Source organism: Xiphophorus couchianus, chromosome 5 (assembly GCF_001444195.1).
Source record: "Xiphophorus couchianus chromosome 5, X_couchianus-1.0, whole genome shotgun sequence".
Taxonomy (NCBI): domain Eukaryota; kingdom Metazoa; phylum Chordata; class Actinopteri; order Cyprinodontiformes; family Poeciliidae; genus Xiphophorus; species Xiphophorus couchianus.
The window spans coordinates 1692152-1705476 of NC_040232.1; the positions used below are offsets into that span (position 1 = coordinate 1692152).

A 13325-nucleotide genomic window follows, 5' to 3' on the forward strand; every position below is an offset into this window, starting at 1 on the left:
CATCAGACCCGGTTCCTGCAGCGAGAGCAAAGCAGCAGAAATCCCAGTCCAACCAGTTCAGACGGTCCAGTGGAAACCAGAGGAGTCTGTTGTATCGATCCGACCGCCTCACTCGGTTCTACCGGGTCTAAAGCCGGAACATCTGCTGCAGTTCAAACGATCCAAACTAAACAGTGCAGTTCCCCTCCTGGCCTGAGGGGGCGCTGCACCAACAACCACTGAAGGAAACCAGGGAAACTTGGTCCGGCATGTATCAATATGAACATTTGGGTTGATGTCAAGATCCGATACTAATACTGTTATTATTCTGAATTTACCAATATTTTACTTTATCAATATTTTTATTTGATTAATCATCAGAATCGATTAATCGATTACTAAAATAATTGATTACAACTGATGGACAGATCTAAAATCTGACTTTAAGACTTAGAAAAGTTTCTGTTTGATAAAACCTAGATTATCTCAGATTATACTAGTTTATCCTGGATTATCCTGGATTATCCTGGATTACCCTGGATTATCTCAGGATGCTCTAGCTGCTGGTCAGGAATAATCCAGAATAATCCGAGCCTTAAAACCTGAAGCTGTTAATCTCTGCTGAACGGCTCGGCTGCTGGGTCAGTCGCTGAACCTCGTTGGTCGCCGACGTTCCTCGTTAACCTCGGTGACGTCCCATTGCTGTTCCAACTCGATGGCCGTCTTCCAAACCTGAGGTCAGCCCGAGGTCACCGGCTCTCGCTCAGAGGAGGAAGAGGAGGAGAAAGAGGAAGAGGCTGCTTACATCTCCACGGCTTTCAGACGGACTGACGGCTCCGCCGCAGAACAATGAGCTCTAATGAAGTGTTTCCACCTCGTTTCACCCTCTGAGAGGATGTTTGACTTCACACCCTCAGTCGAAACTGGAATGTGTTGAAGTGCATGCTCAGGTCAAAGGTCATGCTGTTGGCCTGGCTGACAGCAGCTCCAGGATGAACGGGTCAAGGTTCTTGTTTGGACTTCTGTTAATAGTAAAACCAGAGAAGGGCTGCGTTGTTTCTCCTCTTGCTGAGTTTTAATGAGGCTTCAGGCTGCAGAGGTCAAAGGTCAGAAACTCAGAGGCTTCAGCTTCATCCTGAAGATGCAGATCATGATCGATCAGTTTCTGGTTTTGGTCCACATGGAGCTGAAACCAGAAAATATTCTCAGCATTTCTTCCACATTTTACGTTTCAGTTCTTTACTAAATTGGATCAAAGTTTTAGTTTTGAGTTTCAGAAAATAAAAAATATGTTTGTTAAAATCATCAAGTCCTGACATGATAAAATCTCCACTTCCTGTGTTTCAGTCGCTCCTTCAGTTTTCTTCATCTTGGTTCCTCTTTTTTATTGCTGATGTTTTTCAAAGCTGCCAAATGAAACTTTTAACCAAACAGGAATTAGTTTTGTGTTGGTTTGTATCAGGCTTTAAAAATGCAGTTTTTCTTTATTTGCTGAGGTGGATCAGCTGGCGCCCCCTGCAGGAAGGAAGGGGCCACAACAAGAACAAAGTCTGATCCTCCTGAACTAAACTGGACCGGACCAAGTTTTAAATAATAAGCAGAAAACAAATCGATATTTAACACGCCTGATTTCCATCCCTGTTTTCTGCTGTAAAACTACAAATATTAGAGACTCTTGTGCTAATTGAAGGTAAACTACACTGGAGTTTGAATGTATCTTTTCAATTATTAGAGTACATATCTTAAATAGTTTATTTGACATAAAACATAACTCAAATATTTATCTGAAGGTCTCAAAACTTAAAGTCACAACAGGCATTTTGCATTAACCTTTTAAACGGTCAAACATTTTGGTTCATAACCAGGTAACCTGTTCAGAAAACTTTAAAATCAGAAACATCATCATGTAACAACGAGGGGAAAAACACAACCATAAGTGGAGTTAATGAAAAAATGCTTAATGTTCACCAAGCGCCGTCTGTTCTGGACTGATTTTATTTCATCCGTTTTTAAACCTTTATGACGATTATTATGTTTCACCAAACCCCTGTTTTCATCTTGTGATGTCATCTCACTATATTTATTATCTCACTATATTTATTATTTCTCCAACAAATTCAAATCAAATGTTATTTTAATAAGGAACTTGTGGTGGAAAGTTACTATAAGTTAACATCTGATGATCATGTTATATGAAATGCTTGTAAACTCTCAACAAAAGAAGCTGTTTGGGCCACACACACACACACACACACACACACACAAGGTTGGGAGTTGTTTTCTGCAGCTGCAGCTGCACCAGAACCAGAACCAGAACCAGAACCAGGCCGTCTCTCCTTGTTTTGGACAGAATATATGAACAGTTCCTGGTAATAATCTTTTTTCCACAACAATTCTCAGACTAATTCAGCATCCAAGTCACTGAAACTTATTTAAATCCCAGATCTCTTTGTGCCAAAACTATTAATTAATGATTTGATCACTGAGCATAATTTCCATGTTATGTTTCTGACAGAAACATGGCTGGATGACAATAATGAACCAACCGTACTAATTGAATCTGCGCCTCATAACTACTATTTTTTAAGTGAGAATAGAAAACATAAAAAATGAGGAGGCGTGGCTTCAATATTTAAGAATACCATAAATTGTAGTAAAATCTGGGAATTGAGGTTAAAGGCCACAAACGAACTTTGATACTAACTTTATACAAAACTTCAACATACATGGAAAATTTCTTTACTGACTTTAATGAGCTTCTATCTCTTATATGTATTGATTATGATTGTTTAATAATTGTCGGTGATTTCAACATTCATGTTGACAAAACCCAGACAGAGGAGAAAAACTTTTTAATATATTAGAGAGTTTTGTTCAAACACAACAAGCAACACACACTGGAGGACACACACTGGAGGACACACACTGGAGGACACACACTGGAGGACACACACACTGGAGGACACACACTGGAGGACACACACACTGGAGGACACACACTGGAGGACACACACACTGGAGGACACACACTGGAGGACACACACTGGAGGACACACACTGGAGGACACACACACTGGAGGACACACACACTGGAGGACACACACACTGGAGGACACACACTGGAGGACACACACTGGAGGACACACACTGGAGGACACACACTGGAGGACACACACACTGGAGGACACACACACTGGAGGACACACACACTGGAGGACACACACACTGGAGGACACACACTGGAGGACACACACACTGGAGGACACACACACTGGAGGACACACACACTGGAGGACACACACTGGAGGACACACACACTGGAGGACACACACTGGAGGACACACACTGGAGGACACACACACTGGAGGACACACACTGGAGGACACACACACTGGAGGACACACACACTGGAGGACACACACTGGAGGACACACACACTGGAGGACACACACTGGAGGACACACACTGGAGGACACACACACTGGAGGACACACACTGGAGGACACACACTGGAGGACACACACTGGACCTGCTTATCAGGCTGTGAATATTTCCAATGTCTCTGTAACTGATGTCGCATCACTTCCTGTTATCTTTGAAAGTTTTATCTGTTAACCCACCTGGACAAACAGCTGCTGTCACAAAGCGTTCTTTCACAGAAAACTGCAGAAACATTTCACCAGATCTACTCTTCCTCCTCTTCCTCTTCGCCCAAAAGCTGTAATGATGTAGATAAGTTGGTAAATGATTTTCAGTCTAAAGTTTCAGATTTCACTGATTCCATTAAAGTGAAGGTTGTGTGGTAGGAAGAAATCTCCATGGAGGAATGCACAAACAGTTCAATCTGCAACACAACTCTGCTGTAGAGCAGAACGAAAATGGAGTAAAACTCAACTTCACATTTATTATGACATCTATAAAGAAAGTCTAGGTAACTGTCACTCAGCACTAAAACATGAAAGGGAGGCTTTCTTGGCAGATGTCATGAAATCATGAACAAAACTCCAGCTTTATCTGCAACGGTCCACAGAATCACAAACCCTCCAGTGACTGAACCTCCTGAACTTCAATCTGACGCCTGCAACAAGTTTTCCAGATTCTTTTCAGAGAAAATTCAGAAAATCTGAGGATTAATGTGCAGATCCACTCCAAAGCCAGAACCAAAGCTGAACCCAAACACAACTAATGCAGGAAAAATGACCCAATTTCAGCCACTAAATTATAAAACCCTGGAAGAAATAATAAGTCAGTGAAGCTCCAGTTGCTCCTGTCTGGATGTTCTAGATCTATAACTCTAGAACGTTTCTTTAACAAAGTCCTGCCTGTCGCTGCTGATCTGATCCAAATAGTAACTCTTGGCTCTCATCAGGCTTTGAAACCAGCAGTTATCAAACCTCTGATAAAATCACTACAGGCCGACCTCTGACCTCTGACCTCTGACTCATCAGTAAAGTTACTGAAAAAGCTTCAACAGTTAAACAGCTTCCTAACTAAACTTTGACTCCTTCCAGTCTGGTTTCCATGGTTACCACAGCACAGAGACCGGCCTAGTCAAAGTGTTCAATGACGTCCATATAAATACAGACTGTGGGAGAACCACAGAGCTGGTTCTGGTTCTGGTTCTGTTGGACCTCAGTGTCGATCATTTTACTGAACCGCCTGGAGAATCGGGTCGGACTCTCCGGTCCAGAACTCAACTGGTTTGAATCTTACGGGAAACTGGGATTTCTCTGTTTCAACTGGAAACTTCTCATCAGAGGTCAAAGGTCACATGTGGGGTTCCCCAAGGTTCAACCCTAGGATCCTCTGATTCAATATCTATAAGCTCCCACAGGTTCAGGTTATAACAGGAAATAATATCAGTTACCATAACTACACTGATGACACAGCTCTACATTATGATGTCACCAGGTGACCTTTGACCCCATCCAGTCACTGAATAAATGCTGAGAACAGATCAATCTGTGGATGAGACAAAACTTTCTCCAGCTGAACAGAAACAAAACTGAAGTTATTATTTTTGGACCTAAAGAGGAACGATCTAGAGTTATAGATCTAGAGTTATAGATCAAGAGTTATAGATCAAGAGTTACATATCTAGAATTATAGATCTAGAGTCAATGCACAGCTTCAGTTATTACAACTAAAACCTGCGATCAGGCTGAAACCTGGGAGTAGTGATGGACTCTGACCTGAACCTCCAGAGCCACATAAAGACAGTTACAAAGTCGGCCTTCTATCACCTGAAGAACATCTAGAGGACTAATGTCTCAGTGAGATCTAGAGAAACTCATCTTTAGTCACATTGATTCGCATCTTCACAGGTCCGTCCAACAAACAAACAGCTGCAGCTGATCCAGAATGCTGCTGCCGGAGTTCTGACTAAAACCAGGAAGATGGAGCAAATAACAGCAGGTTTAAAGTCCCTCCACTGGCCCCAATGGAAAACGAGGCAAAAACCTTCCTGCATTTTTACATTTCTTATCACTGAGCTTCATTTTAGCAGCTGAGATAAATCACTCTAACCTCCACGTCCAGTTTTGTTCTCAGTCTCGTTTTCTACGTATAATTCTCCATATGAGTTGATAAAATACATTTTCCAGATTAGCTGTGACTTCCTGACTGTTCTGCAGAGGAAGCCAGCTGCTGTTTTAGCAAGGACAGCAGTGCCATCTAGTGTTTGTACATTCAAATTGCAGGCTGCCAACAAATACGGGACGGTGCAGTTTGGTTTAAAATACAGCAACATGATCACAGCTTCAACATGGAACCTACGTTTGTAGCCATAAACAGATCTATAATTGTAAAAGCAAATATAACAGCCGATCATCTATAACAGGGGAGCTGGAGGCCCGGAATCCTGGACGCCTTAGCTCTGCCTGGTTTAACGAACCTGGATCCAATGATGGGTGATTTTCCATGTAACAGCCTGAGGGGGTGCACCGGTCCTGGAGGTACTGCAATACCAGGTCGATGCGTGGAGTGGACGGAGCAAGCCCCTATTCCATCTCCCTGCTCCAAAAATCAATTTAATATATGGTCCCCGGGTAGGGGACGTATCAGATATTAAACTGATAAGAACAGATACTACACTTGATCTTAGCCAAAAGGCCGAGAAGCGATAACCCATTTAACTGGGGAGGGAACCATTTCAACCTCGACCGTCCCGTTTTGACTCCCGGTTCGGAATATTTTATATTTTGTGGCTCAAAAAGCAAGCAATGTAAATAAAAACTATTGCTCTAAAGTAACAGGTGTCATTTTTACGGCTGAAAACAATTATAAATGAGCCGAATTAAACTAAAAGGCCGTGTGGAAAAAGACCGACTTGTTCATTTCTGGTCACGTGACAGGCTTGTCTCCAATAATTGGCCTGGAGGTTAAAACACGTTTTAAAAGGTTTTCTCCTTACTTGAACACTTAAATATAAACTTAATTGTAAAAGTCTTCTAGTTTACATTTGATTACGTTGAATAAAGCTGTACGGTTGAATTTAGTGAAGCCGTTCACGGTTTTTGTTTCTACACGCTTTGCCTACAGCGACCTCTACTGTTTGTTCAGCACAAACTAAGCATTGAGTTTGGGTAAAGTTACACGTAAAGTAATCCAAGGAAGTATTCCTGCCATTTTTATTTTATTGTTGAGGGGCACAGGCAGGTCTCCAGATGCACACATACAAATAAAACTTTTCTATAAGAGGAAGTTACAAAACTGACATACCGCTTTTGGCCACCAGAGGGCGCCCCACTCCGCCAGACCGTGTCTCTAACCCTTCCCTACTGGTTATAGGTCCGATTTTACCTTTTCTCTCCTCCGTAATGTGACGATCGTGATGACGGTTAGAATATCAGCAGAAAATGTTCAAATGAAATACCAGAAATAACACGAAAATAAAACTCTTAAAATATAAGAAACTACAGTTTAGTAGAATATATACTTTTTTAAAAATGTGATCTTCAATTTATTTTGTTTTGTCATCCAAAACTGCCTCTTCCTCCTTTCATTAAATGCTTCACTATTTTAAAATAGAGACATCAAATTATCTCAAACATCTCATGAAATAGATTTTGGTTATTTTGAGATGAGAGTCTTGGATCATTCTAGTATAATATAAATATTAAAGGTTTTTTAAAATATTAACTAAGTATTCTGAGCTGATGAAAGGCTAAAAATATTATATATAATATTTTTTTTTATCTGGAGTTAGAAGCTGTTTCTAACTCCAGCATTTCTCTCATATTTTATATTATTAGAACACAACCAGACCCGTTACATATTTCTGTGTCCTTTTAAATCGACACCTGATTAATGATGGAGATGGGAGTTAAAGCTCCGTCTCACAGGGGATTCCGCCAGACGTTCCCAGCAGACCCTCACAACATGTTTGGGCCTGCCAGGTCTGACCGGCTTCCTCCCCCACCACCGGAGCCAACTCACCACCAGGTAGTGGTCAGTGGACAGCTCCGCACCTCTCTTCACCCGAGTGTCCAAGACATACGGCCGCAGATCCGATGAAACGACGACAAAGTCTATCATCGAACTGCGGCCTAGGGTGTCCTGGTGCCAAGTGCACATATGGACACCCTTATGCTTGAACATGGTGTTCGTTATGGACAATCCATGATGAGCACAGAAGTCCAGCAACAGAACACCGCTCGAGTTCAGGTCGGGTGGGCCGTTCCTCCCAACCACGCCCCTCCAGGTCTCACTGTCATTGCCCACGTGAGCGTTGAAGTCCCCCAGCAGAACAAGGGAGTCCCCAGGAGGAGCACTCTCCAGTACCCCCTCTAAGGACTCCAAGAAGGGTGGGTAATCTGAACTGTCGTTCGGCCCGTAAGCACAAACGACAGTCAGAACTCGACCCCTCACCTGTAGGCGGAGGGATGCTACCCTCTCGTTCACCGGGGTAAACCCCAACGTACAGACACCAAGATGGGGGGCAACAAGAATGCCCACCCATGGTGAGTTGCCGCTCATCATGGGCAACTAAAGAGTGGAAATAAGTCCACCTCCAGGCCCGGCTCCAGAGAGGGGCCCCAGTGACCCGAGTCTGGGCGAGGGAACACAGTTTGCAAAGGTCTTCTGGCTGCACTTTGTCTGGTTCCTCATCCCAGGGGCATGAAGCCCCAGGCAGCGTAGCTCCTGTAATCACTGGGGCAGCCCTCCGCCATCATAAGGGCAGTCCATGGAGAGCTGTAAGGACATTACTTTTTATTTTAAATATACAAGTTTTGTAACAATAACAAATATTTTGATGCACATTTCCAACCAATGCTTCATAAAAACTGGGCAAATGTGGGGAAAAAACAAATTTGAACAAAATATAACAAATCTGTATTTCCAGCCCAACGTAGTCATTCTTTTTATTCAGATTGTTTAGAAAATAGATTCAGTTTTATTTGATCGATGTTTCTTCTTTTCTACAGTCTGGATTCAGCTGTTTTCATTTTCCTCTGATTCGTCGTTTTAACATTCAAACCCAGGACCTTCCTGCTGCTGAACATCAGAACATCTGATTAAGTTACTTTAACTGATATTTTTTACATAAACGTGTAAAAAATCTGAATCTAAAAAACAGAGTCTGCCATCGGTCTGCGTTCTTCCCTTTATTCCAGTTTTCTTGTTTTTCCAGTCTAATAACCAGGTTTGTACCCTCTATGTACACGCTCAGCTGGAAAAGAAAAACTGAGAGGTCAGAGGTCAACTTCTCATGTCACAGCTACACCAGGTCTAAAAAAGCAACAACCTGCAGTTGACCTCTTAAAGTCACAGTACAGAGGAAGTAAACTCCCAGTTTCAACATAAAACATCATCAGGAGTTTAAGGAAATCTTCACTATGAGTCAATAATTTCATATGAACCGAACCAGGAGCAGCAGAAGACAGCTGGAAAATTAAAATGGCCGTCCTTCCCGTTTTAATGAGCCTCAGATCCATATTTATAATTAAACGGTTAATGATTGGTTTAAAACAGAGGCGCCTCCGAATTCTGACCTAGTCCAAACACAGCCGGCTAGCTGGGAAAATAAAACACTTCGATGCGTTTCATCCACTAGAAAACTCGGTTTAATTTCACAAAAACTTAAAACTCGGACCAATTGGTTTTTATAAACACCCGGTTGAGTGTGAACTAATAAATAAAGAACTATTTGTCAGAATCTGTTCCTTGTCTGTGTTTATTCTGAGTCTCCATGTTGTCCTGTCGCCCTGATTGTTCCCAGGTGTTTCTTGTCTCCTTGATCTCCCTCTGTGTATTTAACCCACCTGTGTTCCTGGTTCCTCGTCGTTCCTGTCCAGTCTGCCTGTGTCACCAGATGTGAACATTTGTCCTGCCCTCCTTTGTGCTGCCTGGACTTTGATTAAACCATCTCATTCATCTCTACCTGGGTCTGCTGCCTCACCACCACATCATGACACTATTTTGTATTTACTGGTGTACTGGGTTTTATATTAATGTCTGTATGAACTCAACATGATTCTTGAGGGCGACCAGCTGCCCCCCGGGGGCCGCGGCCGCCCGCTCTGCCCCGATAGAGACGCCCCTGGCCCAATCGAAACAGGAAACAGGAAACCGGAAACAGGAAACGCTCTGCTGCTCCCTGGTTTGTTCCCACACGACGCCAAACTGACTTCTGACCCTTCAACCTGGGACGGGTCAGAGGTCATCTGAAGTTCAAAGACACAATCAGAAACCCGGAGCTTCACCTCTGACCCTACAGGCCGCAGCTAGCAGGTCAAAGGTCAAGACCCTGGAAGCCTCTTCTCTCCAGAAACAAGATGGCAGTCGGACTGAGGTCAGCATAGCTGGATGGAGGATGACACTTCTGGGACAGAACCAGGATGGGCAGAACCGGATCCCGCAGAACCAGCAGAACTAGAACAGAAGCAGTAGGAGGTTCTGGTTCTGTAATGTTTGCAGCAGATGTAACTTTCTTTGTACTGTGAGGTGATCAGTAAGAGTTCTGATCAGCCCGGTATTGGTTCTGCCCCCTCTGCGTCCGGTCCGGTTGAGGTCAGAACGGGTTGATCCGCAGCCCGGTTCCGAGCGGGGAGAACGGGTTGACCTTGGCCCACATCAGAGCGTCGTTCAGAGAAATGGCCGACTTGTTGTCCTCCAGAAGGAACACCGGACCCTGAAGCAAACAGAACCAGAACCGGAGCGTCACGCCGGCCCGGAACCTCGGAGAACAGAACCGCACAGGCGCTCACCTGGATCCTGTGTCCAGTGAAGCAGGACGGGTGGAGGTCCGAATGGCTCGGCAGGTTGGAGCCCGTCACGTAGTCGGGTCCGACCAGAACCAGCGCGCCTGGAGGAGAACGGAACCAGAACCAGGACGGTCAGAACTGGACCTGATCAGAACCAGTCGGCGCTGGACCAGATCAGAACCAGAACCAGAATGGTCAGAACTGGATCCGATCAGAACCAGTCGGCGCTGGACCGGATCAGAACCGTTGTATGTAATAATCTGGATCATCCAGTTAAATGTCTTCACAGTTAAAAACAAATGCAGGATGAAATAATTTTACATATTTTTAGATGAATTATTATTTTTAAAATGAAGCCTAGGCGCAAATTCAAACTGGAAGACTCTTTTATCCCCACCGGGACCCGTTAATCGAAGCGACCTGCCCACAACCGTCGACCTATCAACGCCGGACCAAGCCACGTCACGTCCAATCATCGACCAAGTCCCAGCTGATAAGGACCTTCATTCATGGCGTCCTTCGCTCTCCAGCCGAGCTCCACCCACCTCCACCCCTTCTCCTCCATTCGCCCGGTCCTGAGGCCCGCACCCTAACCCAACCTTCACCACCAGAACCGGGCCCTGGGGGACGACGTTCCTAACAGCATCGGGATGCTCATCTGAAGCCTGTCGCTAACGCTGCGATAACCGTTATCCCCACCGGGGCCCGAGCGCCAAAGACTTTAAATCCTGTTTGTCAATAAACTCTTCTAATTGTCTTCTTATCTCCGTCTGAGTCTCTCCAGATTGAAATACCAGTTATTTAATTTCATCATTTAAAATATGTTACATTATTTAATGAGAAGTTTATTTACTTAATTTTATTTATTTGGTCTCTTCCATGGAACATAAACCATCAAATCATTTATTAATTTATCATGTGACTGAAATATTTCCAAACCAACTGGTTAATTATTTAAATATTTAATTTATTTAGTGAAATAATAAAACATTTAAGTAATTTATGAAAAATTAATTTATATATATAAATGAAATACTCTCAATTTTATGCAACTACTGAGATTTAAATCATTATTTCTTGAGTTATTTATTGTAATTTGGGACTGTTTGCCCTCCGTACTGACGGCGGCTCTGGCCCGGCTCCATACAGGGTTCTGGTCCGGTTACCTGGTTCTGTGAGTTGGATCTTCCTCTGCAAGCGGCTGAACTCTTCCCTCTGACTCTCTGATGGAGGACTGGGGACGACAGAGACAAGTTGAACTGATTGGACTGGTTGAACTGGTTGAACTGGTTGAACTGGTTGGACTGGAGGAAGACGAGAGTGATGAAGAGGAGGAAATGTTTTAAAATGAAAATCTGAAAAGTGTGGAGAGCAGACCCTCAATGACCTTCAGAAGCCAATCAGCTGGTTAGTCAGAGAAGTAACCATGGTAACCATGGAAATTTTAGTCCATACATACATAGTCTTGTACATCTGTAAATAAATATCTATATCTCGTAGAGCACTTCTGGATAGATGCACACTACATCTCGTTGCTTGTACTTGTGACAGTTGTCAAGAAAATCCGAGCTCATCCCACTTCCCCATGCTGGAGATTTTAGTTTAACAGTAATAATAAATAAAGTTATCTTTATAATGAATCACTCAAGTGACATCAAGGCCCAACAGTAGACTTAAGTGTCAATAAAATAAATCTAGTTGTGTGTGTTGTTTTTGTCTCATGCAAACTTTGCTTTAATTCTACTTTTTTCTATCTAATCATAAGAAATCATAGTCAGTCAGAGAGATTCATTAAACAGGAAAAGCAGGTTTCCTGGAAAAAGAGGAAGTTTCCAGCCTGCAGATTTATAAAAATAGTTGAGACTATTTTAAAGCATGAAAGTTTTAAAAAATTAAATCTAAACATTATTAGTAATTGGATAAGAATCAAAGTAAAATACTTATATGAATATTGGTTTACTTGTAATAATACACTTATATTTGTGGGAACTACAAGAAAAACAAGTAACTGTAACTTTAGTATTAAATAATTAGAATCATGTATTATTCTTGGTTTCTTTTCAGAAAAACATCTGTAATAACTCACATTAAGATTATAATAAGAATAATTAATAAGTTATGGTTATAAAATCATAAATGAATGATAGATCAGAGAAGCTGAAGAAAATAAATGTGATATAAGTTATGGTTATAAAATTATAAATGAATGCTAAATCAGAGAAGCTAAAGAAAATAAATGTAATATAAATGTGATTTTGACATTGAACTTGAAATGGTGTAAAAAGGTGTAACTGCAATTAAACATCACTGATATGTTGGAGGTAGATGGTAGGTGAAAGGTTGTGCAGGCAAGGGACACAGGAGGTTGAGCAACCCTGAGACATTGGCACAGACATCAGGAAATGTCTGTAAGACAGTGATGGATATGAGATCATCTGTCTAAGCAGACAGCCAATGAAACAAGCACAGCAACAGTGCTAGCCAATGCTAACACACCAAAAGGTGGATAAACCCTATATAAGGTGGGTGCAAAAGAGGAACCGTTCGTTGGATCCTCCGGGCAGCTTCGAGCCAAGATCCAGATGGACAAAGAACTCTGCAGCTGAAGAAGAGCCGGGGCCACGGAGCCGGAGACTGTCCTGCACATGGAGACCAACCCGTCTGGCCCACAATCTGTGGCTTCGAATCGCACTTCTCTCATCGGCTGGGTTCTGACCCCAAAGACAAAGATGAAGACAAAGACAAGGAAGAAGAACTGGTGCCTTTTTTCCTGCCAGCACCAAGTCCTGTGTGACCTCAGCATCCATGCGGAGAGGAGGCTCATCAGACCTACAGAGATCCTGGCCTTCGCCGATCAACATCTTCCTCCTGCTGCCACACCTTCTTCATCATCGTGCCAGGTCTGGGGTTCGAAACGCCAAACTCCGTCCGTCTCTCTCAAAGGTTCCTTTTTTAGTTCTCAGTGTCAGCAGTAGGGAAAGATAGACTAGATGATTGATTTTACTTATTTGATTATTTCTGCTACTGAATTAAGCTGTACTGACCCTTGCAAAAATGCCTTACTAATAAAATATTTAGCATAAAGAAAATCTAAAGATGTTGTGGACATTCAGTTAATGAGTCACCTTAAAGTTCTTTGAT

At 42.8% G+C, this 13325-nt stretch overlaps 1 protein-coding gene, 1 long non-coding RNA gene and 1 other non-coding gene across 4 annotated transcripts in view; 1 reads left to right on the plus strand and 2 right to left on the minus strand.

Moving 5' to 3' along the window:
• Positions 1 to 13325, plus strand: part of LOC114144313 (uncharacterized) — a 20331-nt gene continuing 7006 nt past the window's right edge. The window contains exons 1-2 of the long non-coding RNA XR_003595464.1: positions 1 to 11; positions 3612 to 3616. This is a non-coding gene — a long non-coding RNA (uncharacterized LOC114144313). The remainder of the gene's footprint in view (positions 12 to 3611; positions 3617 to 13325) is intronic.
• Positions 5912 to 6102, minus strand: LOC114145670 (U2 spliceosomal RNA). Its single transcript, XR_003595756.1, has one exon. It is a non-coding gene; the product is annotated as a U2 spliceosomal RNA (small nuclear RNA).
• Positions 8324 to 13325, minus strand: part of wdr17 (WD repeat domain 17) — a 22564-nt gene continuing 17562 nt past the window's right edge. For both annotated transcript variants that reach the window (XM_028016944.1, XM_028016943.1), the window contains 3 exons: positions 11351 to 11418; positions 10188 to 10285; positions 8324 to 10111 (listed from right to left, as the gene is read on the minus strand). In XM_028016944.1, coding sequence (XP_027872745.1) covers positions 9992 to 10111; positions 10188 to 10285; positions 11351 to 11418 — 286 coding nt within the window. In that variant the 3' untranslated portion in view covers positions 8324 to 9991. The remainder of the gene's footprint in view (positions 10112 to 10187; positions 10286 to 11350; positions 11419 to 13325) is intronic.